The sequence below is a fragment of the Anomalospiza imberbis genome, chromosome 28, assembly GCF_031753505.1.
Source record: "Anomalospiza imberbis isolate Cuckoo-Finch-1a 21T00152 chromosome 28, ASM3175350v1, whole genome shotgun sequence".
NCBI classification, from domain to species: Eukaryota; Metazoa; Chordata; class Aves; order Passeriformes; family Viduidae; genus Anomalospiza; species Anomalospiza imberbis.
In genome coordinates, this window is record NC_089708.1 from 5,033,320 (window position 1) to 5,058,335 (window position 25,016).

Sequence of the window (25,016 nt, forward strand, 5' to 3'; positions counted from 1 at the left end):
TGCATGTTATATGTATATGCATATGCATGTTATATGTATATGCATATGCATGTATATGTATATGCATATGCATGTTATATGCATATGCATATGTATGTTATGATTAAGAAAACAACGCGGAACTCAATGTAAGCCATTAGCTGAGGTCATTTCCAGGCTGTCTCGCTCGCACCGCCCGCGGCGCAGGAAAAGCGCCCGCCCGCGTCACCCCGGGCCGGGCCGGGCCCGCCCGCGCAGCCGCGGAGCCGCGGGGGCCGCGGCCGCCGCCGGCCGGGGCTGAGGCGCCGCTGCCGCTCCGGGCCCGCTCCGCTCCGGGCCCGCTCCGCTCCGGCCCGGCCCCATGAGGCGGCGGAGCGGCCATGGGCTCGCTGGGCAGCCGCGTGCTGCGGCGGAAGGCCGGGCTGCCGCGGGGCGAGGCGGCGGCCGCGGGCAAGGGCGGCAAGAGGAAGCGCAGCGGGGCCGAGGGAACCGGCGACAGCGACAGCGACGGCGAGGCCGAGCGGGAGGAGCGGCTCCTGCACCTCCGGGGCCGCAGGTCTGAGCGCGGCTGAGGGACGGCTGCTGGGGAAGCTGCGGGGCCGGGGCCGAGCTGGGGCGGTGCGGGGCCCGGCTGGGGCGGTGCGGGCCCCGGCTGGGGCGGTGCGGGACCGGGCTGGGGGGATGCGGGACCGGGCTGGGGCGGTGCGGGGCCCGGCTGGGGGGATGCGGGACCGGGCTGGGGGGATGCAGGGCCCGGCTGGGGCGGTGCGGGGCCCGGCTGGGGCGATGCAGGGCCCGGCTGGGGCGGTGCGGGACCGGGCTGGGGGGATGCGGGACCGGGCTGGGGGGATGCAGGGCCCGGCTGGGGCGGTGCAGGGCCCGGCTGGGGCGGTGCAGGGCCCGGCTGGGGCGGTGCGGGACCGGGCTGGGGCGGTGCAGGACCCGGCTGGGGCGGTGCAGGGCCCGGCTGGGGGGATGCAGGACCGGGCTGGGGGGATGCAGGGCCCGGCTGGGGCGGTGCGGGGCCCGGCTGGGGGGATGCAGGACCGGGCTGGGGGGATGCAGGACCGGGCTGGGGGGATGCAGGGCCCGGCTGGGGCGGTGCGGGACCGGGCTGGGGGGATGCAGGACCGGGCTGGGGCGGTGCGGGGCCCGGCTGGGGCGGTGCGGGACCGGGCTGGGGGGATGCAGGACCCGGCTGGGGGGATGCAGGACCGGGCTGGGGCGGTGCAGGGCCCGGCTGGGGCGCAGCTCCGAGGGGACACCCCGGGGCACGGTCCGGCCTCCCCTCGAGGGGACACCCCGGGGCACGGTCCGGCCTCCCCTCGGAGCCCGTCGTGCAGGAAGGAGCCGGGGCTGCAGGGCAGAGGTGTCGGGGTGAGGCCTCATGGGGCTCCCCGGGTCGGGGGTGGCTCTGGGCCGCTCGGGAGAGGCCCCGGCGGCAGCGGCGGGCACGGGGAAGCGGTGCGGGCACGGCGGCCCCGCTGGGCCGGGCCGGGCAGGACGAGCCCCCGAGCGCCGACTGTTGCCGCTGTAACGGGAGAATCTCAAGGAGTGTGACTCACTGCTTGTGGTCTGTTGTTTTGTTTTTACTAGGAAAAAATTGAAAAGCACGTCGAAATATATCTATCAGACACTGTTTCTGAATGGGGAGAACAGTGATATCAAAATTTGTGCTCTGGGAGAGGAGTGGAACTTGCACAAGATTTATTTGTGTCAGGTAAGTGGCTCCTTTCTAACTCCCAGTAGGAACTGTGTTTTTAATAAAAGGATGTCTGAGAACTCTGAAGTATGACTGGAGATTTTTTTTTCCCACTTTATAATTAGGACTTCAACTCTTTTTGTAGATGTTCACAGTTAACCAGCTCCTGTTAGCAACAGGAGTTCCTGTTGGGAAGCAGAGCTGTAGCTTCATGTTTGAAAAATTTCTTAGCTTCTCTCTCTTACTGAGTAATTATTTTGTTAAATTTATTTTATTCTTAATCTTGGTGCATCCTCTGTGAAAACAGTCCTGACAGTTGTCTTTGATGTCCTGAGAACATGTTCTTGTTTGCTGGACAAGTGGCTGAGAGACTGCTGTGATGTGAATGTTCTCGCAGGGCAAAGGAGGGATTCCAGAAGGGATTTGTGGTGCCCCAGCTCAGTTTTACTGTCCCCTGGATTTGTGTGCAGGGACCTGCAGGGAAATTGCTGCTGCTGGGTCTCTGTAGGTGTTGGGTGATAGTTAGCAGCCTTCACAAAAGGATTCCTTGCAGCTTCCCTGCTGCTGCAGGAGGAATGCTTTCTCAAGAACTCTGAAAAGGAATAAACCCTAGTGCACGGTCAGAAAATGATGCTGTTTCCACAAACATTTTCTGTTGGGCTTGTGTTGAGGTGGAGTCCTTTGTGTCTGTGTTGTGGGGGTGCAGAGGTGCTGGTGGCTTCGCTGTCTGTGCTGTGGCAGAAGCAGGGAGGAGCCCTGAAACACCAAATTCACTTGTGCCCGTGTCTTTCAGGGGTTCTGGCCTTGGCAGGGGTTGGTGTGAAGCCCTCAGGTGCTGTACCTGGGCAGGAGGGTACCTGTGTGTCAGCTGCACTGGGAGCCAGAGCAGGGCTGTGACACGGTGGCACTGGCAGGTGCTCCACATATGGCTGCAGTTTCTCTGGTGCAACAAGTGACAGGAGGAGCCAGTTCTGGATTTTTTGTGGCTGTTTCTGTGTCAGTGCCCCAATTCCAGAGCAGCTTCGGCAGCTACTTGCGTGGTCCCAGCAAGGGAAGTGTTCCATTGCTTTCTTGTAGGAAAAAGCCGTTTCTTTTTGGAGTGTGAGAACCTTTAACAAGCATAAACTGAAGGCAGGAGAGTCCTTTGTGTGAGGCAGAGCAGGAGCAGTGACACTGTGGGGCTGTGGGGTGTGTGACAGGAGCAGTGACACTGCAGGGCTGTGGGGTGTGTGACAGGAGCAGTGACACTGAGGAGCTGTGGGGTGTGTGACAGGAGCAGTGACACTGCAGGGCTGTGGGCTCTGTGACAGGAGCAGAGCTGGCTCTGAGGAGCTGTGGGGTGTGTGACAGGAGCAGTGACACTGCAGGGCTGTGGGGTGTGTGACAGGAGCAGTGACACTGCAGGGCTGTGGGGTGTGTGACAGGAGCAGTGACACTGCGGGGCTGTGGGCTCTGTGACAGGAGCAGAGCTGGCTCTGAGGAGCTGTGGGGTCTGTGACACTGCGGTGACACTGCGGGGCTGTGGGGTGTGTGACACTGCGGTGACACTGCGGGGCTGTGGGGTGTGTGACACTGCGGTGACACTGAGGAGCTGTGGGGTGTGTGACAGGAGCAGTGACACTGAGGAGCTGTGGGGTGTGTGACACTGCAGTGACACTGCAGGGCTGTGGGGTCTGTGACAGGAGCAGAGCTGGCTCTGAGGAGCTGTGGGGTGTGTGACACTGCGGTGACACTGCGGGGCTGTGGGGTGTGTGACACTGCGGGGCTGTGGGCTCTGTGACAGGAGCAGAGCTGGCTCTGAGGAGCTGTGGGGTCTGTGACACTGTGGTGACACTGCAGGGCTGTGGGCTCTGTGACAGGAGCAGTGACACTGAGGAGCTGTGGGGTGTGTGACACTGCGGTGACACTGCGGGGCTGTGGGCTCTGTGACAGGAGCAGAGCTGGCACAGCTCCCCGTGCCACTCTGCTCCCCGGGGAGGGGGACAGGCAGCCTGGCTTGTGCAGGGTGGGCCCAGCACTGCTGTGGCTGCAGGCTGCTGGTGTTTCCTGTCACTGTGGCTCTGTGGTTGCTGCATCTCAAGCTGGTGAAGCTGCTCCTGCGGCCGTAGCACGGCTTGGTGACTGCAGTTGGGTGTGAAAGCCTTTCTGTGGGTGCAGCTGTTCAGAGGGGTTTGAAAGCTGTCTGTGGAGGCCTTGTAGGAGCAGTGGTTTTGGGACATGAGCTTTGGCAGGAGTTGACCATTCTCCTGGGGCAGGTTCTGTTCCAGGGCACACTCCTGCATTGCAGTTGTGTTACTGTGGGTATAGTGGTGTTGGAGGTGAAGAATAATTCCATGTAAACTACTCTTAATGCTGTTGTGACGCCTCCTCTGTGCCCCCGAGCAGACTCGGCCTGGCTCTTTCTGCTCCCCTGCTCTCTCCAGGCACAGCCTCAAGCTCCATGAAGGACTGTCAGGTGCTGCTCTGCCTGGTCACAGCAGCTCTGAGAGACGGGGCATTTCTTTCTCATGATGCTGTTACGAAAATGATAAATCCTCATGAAACTGGGGAGTTGATCTCTGTGGCAAAGCTGCGGCAGCCTCGTGAGGAGGACAAAGATGAGTGAGGTCCTGGGTTCGATAGGAGCATGTTGTGGGTTTCAGAGTCAGGGATATGCTGAGGGTACAGAAATACTGACCTGATCAAATAAAATCAAAATTGGGTTTTGTGTTGTTTGCTGCCCTGAGCTGAAATGCTGAGGGAAGAGGTCAGGGAATGCGGTGCTGTACAAATAGACTTTATTTTTTTGATCTCTCAGGTAAACTTCATTGATAGCATCTCATAATGGGCACATCTGCTGCTGGGAAGGAAAATCAGGAACCCTAGTAGAGCATTATCTTTCCCTTCCTTTGGATGGAAACCTCAAATTCTAGTTTTATGTGCTTTTCACTTAATAATAAAAGGTATATTGCCGTAAATGGTGTGTGTGTCTGTGTCCTTGGTATGAGGCTACAGCCTTGTACAGTAATTTGTATGTCTTGCATGCCCTTTTTTGTTTTTTTTCACCCCTAACTGGCATTCCCTAATGCCTGCAGGATGTGTTGTTTGCCAGTAACCTTAAGGACTTAGTTCTTGGACTAATTCTGTCCCCACTGGTGACGTGGTTTGTGGGAAAAGAGCTTGTGTAGCTTTTCTGGCCTTTTCAAACTCTTTCCTTACTCTGGTTACACACACGTAGCCCAAACTTTCCTGTAGGCATTTTGAGTGTCAGAAACGGCAGCTACAGTCAGCCCCTCGAGTCTGTCAGAATGTTTTAGCTTGTGAAAGTTCCCTTAATATATTTTGTTCTGCATAAAGGTAAATATTAACCATGTTTGGTTCCATGTGCTGCTTTTGGCAGTTTTAAGTGGATGAAATCTCTTAGTTGAGTTCTTTTTCTCTCTTCCTTCATACAGTCAGGCTATTTTTCCAGTATGTTCAGTGGCTCTTGGAAAGAATCCAGCATGAATGTCATAGAGCTGGAGATTCCTGACCAAAACATTGATGTAGAAGGTAAGTGGGAGCCTTTTATTTTAACAGAACCCTGAAGGGAGAGGTTAAGTTAAACCTGGTGATGTTCAGAGAAGGCTCATGAGGTTCAGCCTCTCTTTGTGCAGTTTTTTAGCTCTCAGGGGTGCTGAAGAGTTTGTTTAAATCGTGGGAGCTCAGTAATGGATTGGTTACTGCCCCATGTTGTGTTTTCAGTCTGGTCAGTTGCTCTAGATGAAGAGCCAGCACTGAGACCACAGAGAAGGTGTGCAGTGGGGGGGTTTGGTTGTGTTTAAGGACTACTCAGTGCCCTGAGCTCTGTGTTGTGTTTAAGGACTCCTCAGTGCCCCAGCTCAGTGTGGTTCCTGGCTGTGTTTAAGGACTCCTCAGTGCCCCAGCTCAGTGTGGTTTCTGGTTGTGTTTAAGGACTCCTCAGTGCCCCCAGCTCCGTGTGGTTCCTGGTTGTGTTTAAGGACTCCTCAGTGCCCCAGCTCAGTGTGGTTCCTGGTTGTGTTTAAGGACTCCTCAGTGCCCCAGCTCCATGCAGTGTCTGGTTGTGTTTAAGGACTCCTCAGTGCCCCAGCTCAGTGTGGTTCCTGGTTGTGTTTAAGGACTCCTCAGTGCCCCAGCTCAGTGTGGTTCCTGGTTGTGTTTAAGGACTCCTCAGTGCCCCAGCTCAGTGTGGTTTCTGGTTGTGTTTAAGGACTCCTCAGTGCCCCCAGCTCCGTGTGGTTCCTGGTTGTGTTTAAGGACTCCTCAGTGCCCCAGCTCAGTGTGGTTCCTGGTTGTGTTTAAGGACTCCTCAGTGCCCCAGCTCCATGCAGTGTCTGGTTGTGTTTAAGGACTCCTCAGTGCCCCAGCTCAGTGTGGTTCCTGGTTGTGTTTAAGGACTCCTCAGTGCCCCAGCTCCATGCAGTGTCTGGTTGTGTTTAAGGACTCCTCAGTGCCCCAGCTCAGTGTGGTTTCTGGCTGTGTTTAAGGACTCCTCAGTGCCCCAGCTCCGTGCAGTGTCTCTCTCTGACTGCTGTTCTCTCTGCAGCCCTGCAGGTGGCTTTTGGCTCGCTCTACAGGGACGATGTGCTGATCAACCCCAGCCGCGTGGTGGCCCTGCTGGCAGCAGCCTGCATGCTGCAGCTGGTGAGTCAGAAATGCCACTGCTTCTCTCTTTACCTGGAGAGAAACACGGCAGTCGGGGGTATCCTCGCCCACGTGGCCTTTTTCACCCAGAGGAATGAATCAGCTTCTCAGGCGAACTGGGGGAAAAACCAAACACAAAGCAGTGGGTTTATTGAAAAATGCTGCGAGTAGGATTGAGGTGTGAGATTAAGTGATTTGTGAGTGATATCTAAAAGTAGATTAAATAGGTTTTGGAGCTCGCTTGCTCTACCCTGAAGGCATTCAGTACCCTTTTCTTTCACTGGAAATACTTTTAAGGAACATTTGTGTTTCTGAGGAATGATGGTTTAAATGGTTTGAACAGAGTAGCACCAGTCACTGCAGCCTGTGGGATTTTGGGGATGGCTCAGGCATGAAAATCTGTGTGAACAGCACAGTGTCTGACATTTCCTGTTGGAAAGTGAACACTCAGAACGTTTGTGTGTTTTTTCCTCCCTGCAGGATGGTTTAATCCAGCAGTGTGGTGAAACAATGAAGGAAACCATCACTGCCCAAACTGTGTGTGGTTATTATAATTCTGCGGGGACGTATGGGCTGGACTCTGTGAAGAAAAAGTAAGAATTACTGTCTCCAAGCTGCTTTGGACATTGCCAATTAACAGTGAATTTACACACAGTACTTGCATAATGACCAGGTTAATTGTTTTAATATTTTTTTTAGACTAGAATCTTAGAACATCAAGGTTGGAAGAGACCTGTAAGATCATTCAGTCCAACCGTCTACCCAGCACTACCACTGAAACCACTAAACCACATAATCCAGAGCCAGATTCACACCTCCAGGGCTGGTGATTCCACCACATTCCTGGCCAATCTATTCCAATGCCTGACCACCCAAACAGGGGAAAAAGAAAATCAAGTGCCTAATTTGAATTGATTGAGTCTGTCCAGATCCCTCTGCAGAACCTTTCTGCCCTCCAGCAGATCCCCAGTCCCACCCAGTTTAGTGCTGCCTGCAGATTTACTGAGGGAGCAGCTGTTGCAGGAATGTTGACACAGAGAGGAAACCAGCAGAGGTCCTAATGCCTTGCTTTCCATGCAGGTGCCTTGAGTGGCTCTTGAACAATCTGATGACTCACCAGAGTGTTGGACTCTTCAAGGAACTCAGGTACTGGGGCTGCACATCCCTGCAGGGATGAAGGACAGTGCCTGCCCAAGACTGGAGCCCTCTGCAGATCACTTTCTGGGCTGTTGCTGGTTGCTTGTTCCCTAGCTCCCCTTTTTGTCTTTCTCTTTTCTGTCTCACTGACCTGTTACAATTGATTTTTTTCCAGCATAAACCTCATGAAGCAGCTGATCAGCTCCTCCAACCTGTTTGTGCTGCAGGTGGAGATGGATGTGTACACTGCTCTCAAAAAGGTACTTGCCTGGGGCTCAGTGCAGTGGAACCTTTGTGGGGTTGACTGGAAGTGTTTAATGGAGTAGCAGAACTTTCATAGAAATTAGTGCACTGTGGAAATGTCTCTTATTAACATGCAGATTTCTTTTTAACCTGAAACTTCAGCTGACTCACTAGAATTTATTTGTGTTGCCCAGTGGATGTTCCTTCAGCTCGTGCCTTCTTGGAATGGGTCTTTCAAGCAGGTGTTGACTGAAGCTGATGCCTGGTTTGCTGAGCGCAGGAGAGGTAGGAAGAGCTGGCAGCCCTTGGTTTGGGGTTTGAACACAAATAATTTCTTAATTTTAACGGCAAAAGCCATTAAATAACCATAATGAATTAAAAGCCATTAAACGCCCATAATAACTTTCTCTAAACAATAAGTTAAAACTGCATTGTAAACAGGGTCTGGAAAAGATTTAGGGAGGCAAATCATGGCGTGGGTGCTGTGTTGCAGAGTTTGGGGGCGACGTTGCCTTCCTGGAGTCGGCGCAGGGGAGCGCGTTCGTGCCCGTGTTCGCACACCTGAGGCTGCAGTACATCATCAGTGACCTGGCCTCGGCCAGGATCGTGGAGAGGGATGCCCTGCTGCCCTCAGGTGAGTCACTGAGGAGCACTCAGGAGAGTGCTGGGCACAGCTGAGCCCTCGCCTCCATTCCTGGCTTCAGTTTCTTCACCGCAGGAGAGACAGGGAGGGGCTGGGCATGTCCCAGGAGGGGCAGAGCTGGGGAACTGCCTGGAGCATGAGTCTGATGAGGAGCAGCTGAGGGAGCTGCAGAAAAGGAGGCTCAGGGGGAACCTTCTCACTCTCTACAGCTCCTGACAGAAGGGAGCAGCCAGGGAGGTCAGGCTCTGCTCCAGGGAACAGGGACAGGACAGAAAGAAATGGTCTCAGGGGAGGTTCAGGTTGGATATTGGGAAAATTCATTCTGTCATGGAAGGGTTGTCCAGCTCTGGCACAGCTACCCCAGGGCAGGGGTGGAGTCCCCATCTGTGGGGGGATTTAGCAGCTGTGTGGATGTGGCACCTGGGGACATGGGTTAGTGGTGGCCTTGGCGGTGCTGGGGGAGCTGTTGGACTCAATGACCTTCGAGGACTTCCCCAGCCCAAATCACTCCATGGTTCTTCTCGACTGACCACATTCTGTGTGCCTTCCCCAGCCTGTCCTGCCCGTGAGTAATTGGGAAGGTCTCGGTGTGTTTCCTTGTCTTGCTGCTCACATGTTTATCTCCAGCATCTGGTTCGTGGTTGAAGATTCAGCAGAAGCTTGAGTATGAAAATTACAGGCATAGAAGTCTGCAAAGGCACCCATGTAGGTGTCATCACCATGTGATGAGCATTCTTCTCATCAGTCAAGTTGTCAAAATGCTCTACAATAGATGCATATTACTTTATCAATGTTTAAATGGTCCCAGGGGTCCAGATAAGCAGAAAATCCTCTTCCTTCTGTGAGAGTAAAACTTGCTGGGACTCAACTCTTTTCTAGCCATTAGTTTCTTAAAAGAGCTGAATAGGTTTTGATAGGATTTGGAATAAAACCCAAAAATGAAAATGAAAAGCACAAGATGCTGTGAACTCTTCTTCCCTCTTCCAAAACAAACATTGTTTACTAATAGTGATTTAGGATGATTTGGAGCAGATAGGATATTCGAGTGTTCCCCTCTTGTTCATTTGTCTGCATTTTGACTTGTATAAAATACATACTCCTCCTAGGGCCCGGTGCTTTTTGAAGCCCAGAGAGGGAAATGCCATTTCATATTATTAGAAATTACATCCCAGTATCACTGGAAAATGTAAAGTCTCTTCTCATCCTGCTGCTGATGTCTGATAGCATTTTATATACATAAAAATTCCAAAAGAACAGTTGTGAGCTTTGGTACGTGATATTTTACATGCTTAAGTGTTGTATAAAGTAAATATAATCCATCTCACTTCAGAGTGACACTGGTACAGACTATAGGCAAAGTGCAAAGGCCATTATAAAAAATAGCTTTGGATGAATGACTATTTAAATCCTTAATGGTGACACAGGAGAACAGTGGGTTTGTATTCCTGTCAGTAAGATGCAAACCAGAAGTTTTCTGGAGCTACACTGGATTTCCTTCTCCTCCTGTCTGCTGTTACCACTTTCAGCCTTTGCAGAGTGCTCTTTGGTGGGTAAATGTTGTGTCTGTTCTCAAACCCTGAAGCCTTCACCCGAGTCTGTCAGAGGAAGAATTGTTCTGAGGTTATTGCATCTTTGAGGCCGATTTCCTTGTGCTCTTTGAAAAAGAGTGTGGAATTTGTGCACAGCTCACAGGTGTCCCTGAGCCACGATGAGCACTGCTGCCTGGGTGGCACTGTAGTGACAGAGAGAGGGGACACAGGGCAGGGAAAGGGGACACAGGCAGCTGGGTGGCACTGTGGTGACAGGGGACACAGGCAGCTGGGTGACACTGTGGTGACAGAGGGGACACAGGCAGCTGGGTGGGTGGCACTGTGGTGACAGAGGGGACACAGGCAGCTGGGTGGGTGGCACTGTGGTGACAGGGGAGACAGGCAGCTGGGTGGCACTGTGGTGACAGGGAGGGGGGACACAGGCAGCTGGGTGGCACTGTGGTGACAGAGGGGACACAGACAGCTGGGTGGCACTGTGGTGACAGAGGGGACACAGGCAGCTGGGTGGGTGGCACTGTGGTGACAGAGGGGACACAGGCAGCTGGCTGGGTGGCACTGTGGTGACAGGGGACACAGGCAGCTGGGTGGGTGGCACTGTGGTGACAGAGGGGAGACAGGCAGCTGGGTGGCACTGTGGTGACAGGGGACACAGGCAGCTGGCTGGGTGGCACTGTGGTGACAGGGGACACAGGCAGCTGGGTGGCACTGTGGTGACGGGACACAGGCAGCTGGGTGGCACTGTGGTGACAGGGGACACAGGCAGCTGGGTGGCACTGTGGTGACAGAGGGGAGACAGGCAGCTGGGTGGCACTGTGGTGACAGAGGGGACACAGGCAGCTGGCTGGGTGGCACTGTGGTGACAGGGGACACAGACAGCTGGGTGGCACTGTGGTGACAGAGGGGACACAGGCAGCTGGGTGGCACTGTGGTGACAGAGGGGACACAGCTGGGTGGCACTGTGGTGACAGGGGACACAGGCAGCTGGGTGGCACTGTGGTGACAGGGGACACAGGCAGCTGGGTGGGTGGCACTGTGGTGACAGAGGGGACACAGGCAGCTGGCTGGGTGGCACTGTGGTGACAGGGGACACAGGCAGCTGGGTGGGTGGCACTGTGGTGACAGAGGGGACACAGGCAGCTGGGTGGGTGGCACTGTGGTGACAGAGGGGACACAGGCAGCTGGCTGGGTGGCACTGTGGTGACAGGGAAAGGGGACACAGGCAGCTGGGTGGCACTGTGGTGACAGGGAGGGGGGACACAGCTGGGTGGCACTGTGGTGACAGGGGACACAGGCAGCTGGGTGGCACTGTGGTGACGGGAGACAGGCAGCTGGGTGGCACTGTGGTGACAGGGGACACAGACAGCTGGCTGGGTGGCACTGTGGTGACAGGGGACACAGGCAGCTGGGTGGCACTGTGGTGACAGAGGGGACACAGACAGCTGGGTGGCACTGTGGTGACAGGGGACACAGGCAGCTGGGTGGGTGGCACTGTGGTGACAGGGGACACAGGCAGCTGGCTGGGTGGCACTGTGGTGACAGGGGACACAGCTGGGTGGGTGGCACTGTGGTGACAGAGGGGACACAGACAGCTGGGTGGGTGGCACTGTGGTGACAGGGGACACAGCTGGCTGGGTGGCACTGTGGTGACAGGGAGGGGGGACACAGGGCACGTGCTGCATGCAGGCGGATCTGCGTGTTGGGAAGTGCTGTCAGAGTTTGGTACTTGCCTGCCCCTGCAGTCTCATGCCAGGGTGCAGCCACGAGCTGTGTTAAGATCAGAACTTTGGCTCTTCATTTGGAAGGAGGTCGAGATAAATCCCGGGCTGCCCTTTGGAACCAGCTGTTGGCTGCCAGCATTCAGTATTTGAGGGGATGCTTTGTACCTGAGAGGCTGCAGACAGGGCCATTGCTGGGTGGTTTGTGCTCTGCTGGACGGTTATTCCAGATGAAATTGTTCTCAAGGAGGTAGAGAAGCAAATCACACTGAGTAGTTCAAAGAAGTACTGTGATTGTTTATTTATTTCTTTTTATACTCTGTGTGTGTAGGTCCTGGAGGGGAGAACTGAAATTCTGTGTTAGGAGTTCACAGCAGTCTGATCTTTGTGCAGAAAAGGTGCAAGAGACAGGAATGCATAATGTGTCTGTGTGAGCACGGTGTTTGTTGTTCTGTTTTACTTGGTGGCTTGTGAACATTTCCTCAGCTGTGGTTTCCCTCTTCATAAATCAGCAGATGAACCGCAGCTGAAATGTGAGGTAGGAAATAGATCCATGCAATACACAAATAGAGAAGATGATCTCCCTCCTGACACTTTTTTCCTTCCCTCTAGCACATCCATTCTCTGTTCCTTGCCTGTGTAGGTTTCCTTAATTCATTTTTTATTTTCCGTTGTACTTCGGTTGATGCCCGGTTTGCTCCTATCACAGCCTGTACTTTCACTCCAGAGTCAGTGGGACAAAGGCTGGTTTTAAGTTTTCCAAGCATGATCTGGCCTCTCCTCCATTCTGTCACATTCAGCAGCTTCCTGGATTGTTTTTGGTCACGTTGGCTCTCCCTGTAATGTCACCCAGCCCATTTCCCAGAGGTGGTTCTCATTTCTGACCTTGCCCCCTTGCCCCATTTGTTATCTTGACTAAGATCTTCTTACACCCCATGCTTTTGGGATCCCTTTTGTGTAACTGCCTGACAAACTACTGAGTTTTGTTCTGTTTTTATCTCTTGGTTGCAACATTAAATTAACACAGCCAATAAAATCTTTGTGTGTTCTCCAAGGAAGACATGATTTATGTTTATTCTTAGCAGGGTACAACTTCTGTTTGTTTTACCTTACTTGTGTTAAGTCACTGTTTTCTTTTATCCCTTGATTGTGTTTTCTTCTTCTTTAAGTTACGTAGAATTCCCCTGGGGATTGAGAAAACAGCACCTTCTCCCAAGAGCTTGGTAACAAGCTCCTTGGCTGAGCAGAGCTTTGTGTGCTGAGCAGACGTGTGGAGTTGCATCACTTGTGGCAGCAGTGGGTGTTGGAGGAGGTGAACATGGTCTGGAGTGACTGCCTGTTAGCTGTGGATGTTTATCCCTTCCCCTGTGGCTGGCAGCTGAGAACACAGGGAGTTACAGGGGGTGGGTTGCATACACTTGTCCAGTTCATAAGTGTAACTTTATTATTTCTATGTCATTTTATTTCTCTATTTTGAATGTATGACCATCCCCATTCCCAGCTCCAAAGACAACACCAAGCTTATTTTTTTTTTTTTTTAATTTTAGAATGGCTGTCCTCTGTTTACAAACAGCAGTGGTTTGCCATGCTCAGAGCAGAACAAGACAATGATATTGGGTAGGTATATTACAGGCTTTATTTCTTTCTTAAATTAGAAACCTTCCTCTCGTAGAAATTCTGACATGAATTATTTTGGAGTTTACATAAAAGGAGGGGGGAAGCATACTTCAGTGCTTTTGAGCTGTTGATCTCTGCAGAGCTCTCAGTTCCCCTGGGCTGGCTGATCTCCCATCCCTCAACCAGCAGAACTCTGGAAAACTACTTTTCCAGAGTTCTGCTGGTTGAGGGTTGCTAGTGCTTCTCACTAGCACTTCACCTGGAGATCTGTGAAAGGGTGATTTCTGAGCCTTCCATTTTAAGGATGCTTTGGCCATCAAACTGTTTCTCTTCCTTCTGCTCGCTCTTGGCCGTGCTGCAGTGAGCCAGGACCTGGATTTAACACCAAAACTATGGCAAAATGTACCTGGGGGAGTTGATCCTGCCTTTGTCTTCTCTGCTGGCTCCTAGAGTGCTTTGAGGAGAAAAAATGCCAGGTCAGGCAGCTGCAGAATGCCTGTTACCTCCCCAAACCCAGCAGGCTGACTTGCTCCTTTGTCCTGTGTGGACAGGGACGTGTTGGCTTGTAACAGGAGCTTCAAAAAAGCCCCAAAGTCTGGTCTGAAGAATAGCCAAGATCTTCAGAAAGTTGTTCTCTTAGGTAGCAATCCTTTAGGAAGTGGTGGAGGTAATGTGCAGAATTATGACTCTCACATTCGGTTCCTGCAGATGAATTTTGGGTGGCCCTGGGCTGTTTTGATGCTGCTCTCTTGGGAAGGCTTTTGCAATGCTGCTGTGGCTGTGTCTGAGAGCAGGCAAGGTCCCCTCCTGGCTCGTGGGGAAACAGTGTTCATAGGGAAGTGAGTCACCAGAATTCTGATATAAGACACTGTATTTGCTAATTTTGACGTGTTTTGGTAGTTCAGTGCATTTGAATTGTCAGCCACGGGATACACATGCTTCTGGAAGAGGGAGTTCCCACAGAGCTGCAGTGAGGATGGTGGGAGTCATCCAGCTTGGAAAAGGGCAATTTCAAAATTCAGCTACAGCTGAGGATTTCAATGGCTCTTGGAATGGGCAGAGTATTTTTCCACGTTCTTCTTGCTTGTCTAGTTTTCTCTTTTGCAGTATGGGTTGATTATTTCTTTTAAGACAGTGAAAACCAAAGGTCTCAGCCTTAGAAGGGCACACATGCAGCTGTTCCTTTGTGTTAGTGCAAATGTTTTGGCCATTTGACCAACATGTAGCTGCAGGAAAAGAATTCGGGTTTTATAAGCCCTTGGTTTATCCAGCTCTGCTGCCCTTCCTCTCACACTAACTGCCCGTGTCTCTATCAAACATGTTTTCCCTCAGGGCAAGGAGGCAGACTTAGGAATCAGAACAAGACATGAATCTGACTCCTCTGAGCTGAAGTAAGGCTCTATTTCCATATCCCACCTGGTGCAGGGCATAATTGCGCCTGATTCTTCTAACACTGCCAGCATGGAAATGGCACTGCTTGGAAACGTGTTATATGGCTTGTGGTGGTGACTTTATAGAGAGGAGAAGAAAGTGTTCCCTTCTACTTTGAGTTTGCATGTAAAAGGGTTAAACATCTTATTTACTCTTCAGAACTGGAGAATTTTTTAGTGTTAGCAGTGGAGTTTGTGGCTTTGAACTGTAGCTGCTCAGGGTTTACTTGTGCTAAAGTAGATAATTTTTTTAAATTAAACATGTGTTTTGTGGCAGAAGCCAGACAGCTCTTTCAAGTCTGGGACTGGAATCACTTCTGCTCTTAGCAGTCTCTTTGGCAGTGTGTGAGAAGGAAGCAGAATAACTCCACTGTTCACTGTGTGGCAGCTGGTGGAAGTGGTTCAAGCTGAAGTTCTGCATTGTCTGAGGCTGCTCAAGGGATGGAGAGGGGAATGTTAATGTCAGTCTGAGCATTATGGACTAATGTTTGTGAAATTTGTCACTAATTAAACAGAAATAAATCCTTTATCACCATTCCTGCATTTAGGTCAGCCACAGAACCAGTTCAGCTGGAAGATGTGGAAAAGCACACGGGAGGTTCCTGGGTGAATTTGTTGAAGTGTGATGAGCTTGTATGCATAACCTGTTCTTTGAACACTTTACCTCCCAGGATTGGCTTTTACAGAAACAAGGGAAAAGACCTGGGCTGAGCTTATAAAAGATTTAGCTGTGAGTTGCTGTGGAGTGAGAGCAGTAGGAGGAGAACAGAGGCTGCATCTCTGCTGGCTTGGAGGGCACTGCTGGGTCTTGTGGGTTTGCAGTTTTAACCCGTGGGGATTGATGTCACTGGGGTTAATGAAGTTCACTGCCAGCCTGGTGTGACTTGGACACTTTCTGGCAGTGGGTGTTGTGCTGATGCTGTCATGGTGTGTGGAGCAAAGTGAGTGACACACTTGTGGAAAATCAGGGCTGATCTCACTGGTGCTGGCTCGGCAAGGCTGCTCTGCGTGCTGGACACAGGGGAAGTGCTGGGTGAGAGGAGCTGATCTTGGTGTGGGATGACACAGCCGAGGGCTCTGCCATCTTAGGAGCTCTGAGAGGCTCTGCTGTTTCTTGAGCACTGAGGGGAAATGGGTTTTTTTTTAGCCATGTTGTGTAATCAGCCCCTTGAGAAACCTCTCTCAGTGTCTCGTGGCTGCTGCTTCATAGCACTGCTGTTGTGCAGAGCCCTGCAGCTGTGCCCCAGCACTTGTCTCTTGTTGTGCCTAAGAAGTCAGCCTGCTGCGTTTAAAAAACACTTGGGTTTTAAAAGGCTGGGAGAACGCATTTCATTGCAACAGCTATTATTTTGTGATCTGGAAAAGTTCTTTTGTAGAAGTCCTGCCTAACTGAGGTGTCACAGACAGGTTTATCCTGCAGTTTTGTAGTGTAGGTGGATGTTTATGGGACAGTTTGGGATGGAAGAGGCTCTGGGAGCTCATCCAGTCATGCCCCTGCTCAAAGAAGGGTCAGTTGTGAGTCCCTTCCAGCTCAGAGTATTCCATGATTGTGTGGTCAGACAAGTTTACTCCAGTCTTTTCATCTTCTCCACATTAAGGTATCGTACAAAGCTGTTGAAGTGTCCTTAAAGATGCTGGTTTGGTTTTTCTTTCAGGCCTCAAGAAATCAATAAGGAGGAACTGGAAGGAAACAGCATGAGGTGTGGTCGCAAACTGGCCAAGGATGGTGATGTAAGTGTGGCACGTGGCAAGCTGCAGAGACAAGCCGGGCATTTCCAAATCATCTAGGTCCTCACTGTCAAACTGCATCCAGAAGATGTCATGGAGAAAGATAGCATTTTTTTCTCCCCAGAGGGATGGAAGCCGTGTCTCTGCTAGGAGCTGGTGTTTCACTGTGCTCTTGTGCTGCAAGACTGGGAAAACTGTACGTCCAGGCAGTCACATAGAGCTCTGATCACTGGTGTCTTTTTAGCTGGAAAAGGAAGTTCTGTAGATAAAATGTGGAACATTCAGAGCCAGGGCCCCTCGGTAGGTAACAGTCTTGTGAAACGAGCAGAGAACATGAATTTTTTCCCATTGAAGTCACATAACCCAAGGCTGTTGACCCGAGGAGTGCCTTGGGCACGGCTGGGGCTGAGTATTTGATAGCCACTGCTGTGGCATGTGTTCCTGCCTGTCTGGGAGGCAGCTGACACTCAGCTGCTCTCACGCAGTCCCCTGCAGTGTCCAGTTGTCCCCGCCGCGTTCTCTGTCCCAGACAGGCGCTGGCAGGGATCCCTGAACCCCTCAGTGCAGCTCAGGACTGACCCCTCGGAGCTGGCGTGGCACCCCCGCTCCGTGTCACGGCCCATCCTCAGCCTGTGTGTCCCCCTCTGTGTCCCCCCTGTGCGTGTCCCCTCTGTCCTGCAGTACTGCTGGCGCTGGACTGGCTTTAACTTTGGCCTGGACCTGCTGGTGACCTACACCAACCGCTACATCATCTTCAAGCGCAACACGCTGAACCAGCCATGCAGCGGCTCCGTCAGCCTGCAGCCGCGCCGCAGCATCGCCTTCAGGTGCCGGCCCGGGGCGGGGGGCTCGGGGTCCCTCCGTGCTGCCAGCCCTGCTGGCACTGGCTTGCGTTACAAAATGTTACCCTGTCTCCTTGGGGGAAGCTCCTTGTGCTGGAATTCGGGAGGCTGAAGTGGTTTGTTTGGCTCTTGTGCCCCCAGGTTGCGCCTGGCCTCGTTCGACTGCAGCGGGAAGATGATTTGCAGCAGGACAACAGGATATCAGATCCTGACCTTGGAGAAGGACCAGGTGTGTCTGTGGGCTTGAGTGGTGGAGTTCAAGGCATGAAAACAATGCTGAGAAGTCACCAGCGCTTTTGAAGGGGAGTTGCTGTTCCTGTTGTTGTTGCTTATGTGGAATCTCAGGCATTCCTCTTAGAGGTAGTGGGTAATTAAGCTAATTTGTGAAGTGGATCTGGAGTAGGGTAGTGTGTTGATAATATGAAATTAGTTCCCATATTAGTGAAATGAGTGCCTGTGGTGCTGCTGTCTGCTGCCAGTGTCATGTTCAGCTGCTCTTCAGCACTGCTGGCATCATCCTCAGCATAATCTGGCCATCAGATTCCTCACTGAGACACAAATTCAGAATGTTAAGACTCTCATAAACTGAGGAGTTAAAAGAATGTCTGCGTGTTGTTTAAGGGTTGGATTTATTACTCTACTAAATAAATTGAAGAAAGCCCCAGAGAGAAGTGGAGTTTTCTTAGAGCAAGTGCTCTTTTCCACCCATTGCTGACAGCAGGATTTTGTGAGGCATGTGTGGGACTTGTTGATCAAGATTCTCAAATCCCAGCCAGCAGTGATAGAAAGCTGGTGAGAACACAGAAAACCTTTCCTTGTCAGTGCCATCCTCACTGGAGGGTGAGGTTTCAGTTTTGAAGTTTCAGTTGTTTCGCATCCTCACGAGGTTGAAGTTTAAATTTTGCTGCCCCAAAACCAGTTCCTAGAGCGGAACCAAAAAATTCCTGCCCACAAACTGAAATTTGCTTTCTGTTTCGGAATGCCTGCTTGGTGAAATCTCCCAAATCTGAAAACTGTCCCTTTCTCCCCAGCATGCCGCAGGGGAAATCTGCTCCAGCATTTCCTGTGGCTGCTCCCTGTGCTGCAGAGGGCTGGGAGCTCTGGGGTGGGGGCTGTGGGCAGGCTGAGAATCTGTCAGTTATAAACTTCAGGTGAAGGTGAGCTGTCTTTGCTGTATGGTTTATATTCTGATTTTAGTCCGTAGCCATTAAGATGTGCAGAGTGAGTGTTGTGTCAGCGTTGTGCTTTCTGGTCCCCCTCACCACACGAATGTCCTGTGTGTGCTCCAGGAGCAGATCGTGATGAATTTGGACAGCAGGCTCCTGACATTCCCCCTCTACATCTGCTGCAACTTCCTGTACACATCCCCAGAGAAGAGGGCAGACAGTGAGGCCCAGCTGGATCATCTGGAAGCCTGAGACCTCCCTGGGGCCTGGGGCAGCTCCTCTCCACCCTGGGTGCTGCTCAAAGCTGGGACAGGCAGGCCTGACACTGTGGCAACAGCCCTGGCCTTAGCGCTCTCCTATGCAGCTCTGAAAAGATCAGACATTAGGTAGGCCAAAACCAGTCATCCTTTTTAATTTTTTAAAGTTTTATTTCTGTTCTGCATCGTCAGGCAGCGGCCATTCGTGTTTGAGAAGTGTTACACTTAGGCTTTTCCAGGTGAAAACTGAGCCAAATTGGAAATAGGGAATTTGTGTGGCTCACAACTTAGGAAATTGCCTGCTGGACTCTGAGCACACATTGTAGGTTGTGTGGGTTTTGTTAGTGTGGGTTTTGGTTGTTTTATTTGTTGGGTTTTTAAATAACTGATCTGTAAATACCAGATCCATATTTTGCTTTTTTTTTTTCCTGGTCCTTTTCCATTAGGGCCAAATAATCTATGTAAATGTGGCCTCTCAACTTTGGTTATTTAACTTCACAGCCTTTCCCACCTGATGGGTTTAAGGCTTTTTTGCAGCTCACACACACACATTTCATTCTTGGTCTTGTTCTAACACTGCAGCCAATAATTCTCTGTCTTGTAGCAGGTTAATTTACTACTAAGGATGTTCATCAATGAATTATTTTTTCCATGTACAGCAAGTACTCCAATGTCCTCACCATCACTTGAGTCCTGTCAGCAGCAGCTCTCAGCTGGAGTTCTGCTGAGTGCTGACTCTACTCACACAAACCAAATACCAGTTTTTAAACATTTTCTGTGGCTTGTTCTAGCTGTTACCTTGGGAATACATCCCATGTTAGCTCAGGAACTTGTGACTTTCGAGTGCCTTTTGAGTTGTATGTGGAACACCAACTTCACATCAGTTCAGCAAGGTCACAGGATCCAAAGGCAGAGCTGGGAACAAGAGATTCCTCTCTACTTGGTGTGATGGATGAGTCGTGTCATGGTACACTCTGTTCAGTCTTTGTTGGGTTTTATGTTTGTCTCTTACAATTTTGAATTCTTGCAGCAGGAGTTTTTGATTCAAACTGGCAATTTTTGCCTCGTTAGCCTATTTTTTTAATGTCAGAAAAATATAAAACCATTTGTACTTTATAACAAGGGTAAAAATATGCTGAGCAAGATAGAAAAACATGGCAACGTGTCAGTAAATGATTTCAAGTGGAATATTTGCCCATGTGTGTTCTTTCCTGCTGGGAATGGCTTTTTGTGGGGGATTCAGCACCTCCCTGTGATCCTGTGTTGTGTCACAGCTTTGGCAGCAGAGAGCAGAAGCATTTTCAGCTGTTCAGCTGCTACAGCATCAAACTTACAGAATTAACTGTGTTTAGGTACTTAACTCTGGTTTTAATTAGAAGTACCCACTCCTTAAAACTGATTCCGTGGAAAGCAACGGGGGCTGCTGGTTCATGGCAGAGGGAACAGGTACCTCAAAATGCAGGTGGGTTTTTGCAGCACAGCAAAGGCTGAGCTGTGCAGGGCTTTCACCCCTGCCAGGGCCTGACCCTGTTCTGCCCTCTGGACCCCAGGGCTCCCCCCTGACCCACCCAGTGTCACCAGGATGTGGGATGTGGAGCAGGAAACTCGTCTTGGTATTTATTTTCCAGGCTGCAACCCCTTCCCTTGATCCCTGGGTGTCCTGGGTGTCCCTGTGCCCTCCTGGCCGTGGGGCACTGCCCCTTCCCAGCTGGGTCCCTCTGCCCAGGGGCCAGCACCAGGGATTTGGGGTGGGCTGGGCACAGGTGCCCTTCCTCAGGGATTGCTGAGGGGCAGAGACACACGACACTGAGCCCAGCAATGGGTGGTGGTTGTTTTTCTCTGCTTTATTGTCACTGACGAGCAGCAGCAGTGGTGGCCGAGGGGAGCTGAGCAGTACAACACCACACTCAGGAGAACGGTATGAAAAGTACAAAAATAAGGAAGCCTCTCTATAATATCATTGCAGTCAATTGCTAGAAATAAATACTGTAAACACGAAAGAACAACATCAGGTCAATCTACAGCACTCGTTTCTGCCAGCAGCCACACAGTCTTTGGCTTTATGACTCCCCTGCCCGCACGGAGCCAGCGCCCACATCGAGATGCATTTTCTTTGCTTCAGGCCAGAAGGATTTCAGACTGGTCAGGGATGTCACAAGGGAAAGAATTTTCCTCTCTCTCCAAATTGCCTTGAGAACAGGAATTGCCTCTTTTTGCCTTCAGTGCCCATTTTTGTGCCAGAGCAAGTGAGTGATCTCCCAAAGCAGGCATTTTCCTTGTCTGGAGGGGGCTGGGGCGAGGGCTCCCCACAGTCCAGGTGTTGTTGTTGTGACCTTGTACCTCACAACCCCTGCACAAAGGGTGCACTTTGCCAGCGTTTTGCACATCTCCCCTGCCGTGCACTTGAACCTTTCACCCCCTTATCTCTCTGAGAGCCAGATGGGTTTGGATTGCCTGATAAGGGAGAGCAGGCACCGCGTTATCTCGGGTCAAACTGCACCCAAGCTGCTGCCAGGCCAGAGATCTGTGCCCCACTGATACCCTCGGGCCACTGAGCACGAGCTTCTCCCTCCCAGCCTTGGACTCCAGGAAGGGAAGAGGCAAATTCTGCTTGCAAGTCTCACTAATTTGCTGATTGTGTTTATATAGATCTACATATATTTTAAAAACCCAATAAAATCCTGTCCAAAGTACCAAGGAGAGATTTGCCAGGGAGGGAAGGGCAGAGACTCTGTTCCCTGCTGCCTGCCTGGCCAGAGAACATTCCAGCATCCCGGGAGTGCAAAGAAAATGCATCCAGATGGGAACAACCAAGCAAAACAAAACCATCCTAAACCCACAAAGCAGCACTTCTTGCTGCAGGGAAGACACAGACTGGGCAAATCAGCCTGAGCAGTCTGTCCCTCTGTCCCCACAGATAATCATTTGACCTTCCCTTCATATCAGTAATTAGGATTTAATCTTCCCTTTTTCATTTTAAACACATTCACAGAACATCCCACGGCGACGTTTTGGCGTGAGGTGCCGGTCCCAGTCGGGCTGGACATCCCACACCTGCAGGGCTGGTTCTCCTGGGGAGCACAAACTCCTCCAGGGGCTCCCCAGACCCCTCCCTGCAGCCCTGGGGAGGGTGCACCTGCACCCACAGCTGTCCTGCAACGCTTTGAACTGGGAACATTCCAGACCCTGCTTGACTCTGAGCCCAAGCAAAAGCTTTCCAGCATTAGGGGAGCCTTGGAGACCCAGGGGGGTACCCAGAAATCCACCACCCCCAAGGGTGATCCTTCCTCGCCCCTGCGGAGCTGCAGCCCCTCCTTCACCCCAGGCAGGTGAGGGGACAGTGGTGACCCTGCTCCAGGCCAGGTACCCCAGCTCCCCAGTTCCCCTCTCAGCCTGTCCTTTCCCTGCTCTAAAGCAGGGCTGCTCAGCTCCCCATCCTTCCCATTCTGCCCCCAAAACTGCTGTTGTATAAAAGTTCACTCACTGACAGATGAAAACACTATGGATTTCAGACGGGGCACAGCTGGCCAAGAGTAAACACAGCCACTAATGCAACTCTGCACAGTGCAGCAGCTAAAAAGATTTCTGTTTCGATTTTTCAGTAGGCAAAATGCTGGTTTTCTGAGGGAAAAAAAATCACACAAAACTGCTTGGTACCAGATTACAGGATTTCTGTATCATCCTTCAAAGATTTATTTAACAGCTTCTAAAACTTCCACTAAACTTGGTTTCTTACATCATTTCTATACACAGGTTTTATTTGTTATAATTGTCTTGAGGCTTATAAAAAAATAAGCATTTAAAATGCCCAAAAGAGTAATTTTCCTTTAAAATTGTGCTACTGAACTTGACCCCCAACACAGAAGAGAGACTTTTGGTAATGAGGTTACCCCAAGCAGTATAAAAATATACATAAAAATAGACAAAAACTCTATCCTCCAATCTGAAGGGCTGATTGTGGGGTTTATTAGTTATTATATTTTTTTTGTACATCACTGAAATTTCATTAACTTCTGCTAAATATTTACAGAAAACCCCCCCCACCCTCTGTCTGCCTCCTCTCACTGAGGCAGAGACCTGCAGCTTTGAGTTCTTCCAGAGTTTTCTGTTGGCAAAAATGCATCCCTGCACACAGGTGATGCTGCGGGCACAGGGGTCCCTGGGGACCTGCAGGGTTATGTCCCTGGGTTATGTCATCCCCCACCGTGGATGTGACCTTCCAGGGCACAGCTGGGGAGGGCAGGGGACAAAATAAAGCCTCTCCTAAGGTTAAACCCAGCCTGAAGCCGACAGCATCACCACAGGGCCCCGCTGCTCCTGCACGCCCTGGCTTTCTGCTTTCCCTTTTGTCCTGGTGATAAAGTCAGAATGCCCAAACCTCTTGTACAACAGTCCTCAGGTATTTGGGTCTCCTTCTCCAGTCTACCCCGAGAAAATTTTAAATTAAAAAAAAAAAAAAAAAATTACACAACAGAAGAAAAAAAAAAAGAAAATAATTACTCTGTACTCTTCTTCGACAACATGAAAAGGTGACGTTAAAACTAAGTGATACAACCCCCCCGAGACTATGTACATAAAAAGACATCAGATCTCTTAAAACATAAATATACAGTGTATAAATCCAGGTGCCACCTAAAGGCTGCAGCTGCAGAACTATTTCACAGACACAAAGCAAACCAGACTCTCCACGCCAAGGGCAGACACGGCCACGGGTTTGGGGCTTGGCAAGGGAGACACCGACCCGTGGCAGCAGCTCCTGGAGCCCACACGTGCACCAGGGAAGGGGTGGTGGTGTCCAGGGGTGAAACACGACCCTACGCACGCCACGTTCCTACACGCTACTCGGGGTGCAGGTGAGAGGCCAGGAAATGGGATCAGACCCTGAGTCCCCAATTATTTCCAGGCACATGCTCCGCTGGGCTGGCTGAGGGGCCCTGCAGCCTGGCTCCAGCAGGTTCTCCAGGATCGCTCGCCAAGGGAGATACGCGGTACCTCCAGTGCAGCCGCGGCCACGCCGGTGGAACTCTGCACCCTGTGCTTGAAGAGTTACCATGACTTTCATGGAAATAATACAGCCTTGATCAGGGTAAAAGACTAGTGGAGGTCTTTAGCCCAATCTTAGAGGTTTGCTTCTACAGCACGGACAGCTACACACATAAATAGGTACTGTTAAAGTGACAATGCAGTGTCTGACTTATTTATCCGAGTGTTATCCCTACTGCTGCTAGGGGAGGGCCAGAGGTCGGGGCGGTGCGAGGAGAGCTGGGGTGTGATGGAGGTGGGACAGCTCCAGCTCCACCTGGAAGTGCAGGGAGAAGCCAAAAGACGCTGTGAGCTTTACTCGACAGCTGGTTTTATGGCATGCAAGGAAACTCCTACGACAGCGCTTGGTACAGAGCCCACGGCGCCTCCAGTCCCACCGTGGTGCCTCGGAGAACGAGTAAAGCTACGAGTCTGCTTGGAGGGGAGGGGGTGTGTGGGTGTGTGCGGAGGGAGGGAGGGGCTGGGTGAGGAAACGTCCTGTTCTGAAACCAAGCTCTTGGGCAAACCTGCTTCCCTCTACCGCTGCCCGGCCTCGCGGATGCGGCAGGCCACGGCCGTGATCAGCGCGGCGCCTTTGCCGCTGCCGTCCTCCGACTGCAGGAAGGTCACTTCACACTTGGGGGACAGCTGCTTCACTGTCTCCTGCAGGACCGTGGAGAAGCTGCAGGGCAAGGAGAGGGAGAGGTTCTGAGTTAACTGGCCACGGGGTGAAGCTGTCAGTCCCAACCCCTAATCCACCCTGCACAGAGCCTTGAGGAGCAAGGCAGACCCCGAGGGGAGGGATGGAAGGATGGATGGAGGGATGATGGATGGATGGAGGGATGGATGAGGGATGGATGGAGGGATGATGGATGGATGAGGGATGGATGGATGGATGGATGGATGGATGGATGGATGGATGGAGGGATGGATGAGGGATGGATGATGGATGATGGATGGATGGATGCATGGATGGATGATGGATGGATGGAGGGATGGATGAGGGATGGATGGATGGATGGATGGATGGATGATGGATGGATGGATGGAGGGATGATGGATGGATGGATGGATGGAGGGATGGATGAGGGATGGATGGATGGAGGGATGGATGGATGGATGGAGGGATGGATGATGGATGGAGGGATGGATGGATGCATGGATGGAGACACAGTTGCCAGGGATGAAACTTAGAAAGGCCAAGTCTCCACACTTCAGTCCAAGCCCACGGTTACAACACAACCGTGCTGTGCCTTCACCCAGCTCCTTCTCGAGGCCCACCAAGCCCTGGGAGTGCTAATGAGCCTCAACAGCCCTGACCAGCCCCACCTTGGGGGAGTT

At 51.7% G+C, this 25,016-nt stretch overlaps 2 protein-coding genes across 5 annotated transcripts in view; one reads left to right on the top strand and one right to left on the bottom strand.

Moving 5' to 3' along the window:
• The first annotated feature begins 296 nt into the window (after positions 1-296).
• Positions 297-19,841, top strand: GMCL1 (germ cell-less 1, spermatogenesis associated). 3 transcript variants are annotated; one of them, XM_068174493.1, is made up of 14 exons: positions 298-535; positions 1,576-1,699; positions 5,116-5,212; positions 6,228-6,325; positions 6,806-6,918; positions 7,406-7,471; positions 7,638-7,722; positions 7,900-7,990; positions 8,199-8,339; positions 13,161-13,230; positions 16,316-16,391; positions 17,070-17,215; positions 17,372-17,459; positions 18,520-19,841. In XM_068174493.1, the coding sequence occupies exons 1-14, from the start codon at positions 360-362 to the stop codon at positions 18,646-18,648; spliced, it is 1,500 nt and encodes a 499-aa protein (XP_068030594.1). In that variant the 5' UTR covers positions 298-359; the 3' UTR covers positions 18,649-19,841. The 3 variants fall into 3 exon arrangements, with proteins under 3 accessions (XP_068030595.1, XP_068030594.1, XP_068030597.1); XM_068174496.1 differs by lacking the exon at positions 298-535 and adding an exon at positions 4,479-4,623; XM_068174494.1 differs by lacking the exon at positions 8,199-8,339 and having other exon boundaries at positions 297-535.
• The window catches only part of LOC137463349 (hexokinase-2), a 39,394-nt gene continuing 33,690 nt past the window's right edge, over positions 19,313-25,016 (bottom strand). For both annotated transcript variants that reach the window (XM_068174470.1, XM_068174469.1), the window contains one exon: positions 19,313-24,357. In XM_068174470.1, the coding sequence (XP_068030571.1) occupies positions 24,213-24,357 (145 nt within the window). In that variant the 3' untranslated portion in view covers positions 19,313-24,212. The remainder of the gene's footprint in view (positions 24,358-25,016) is intronic.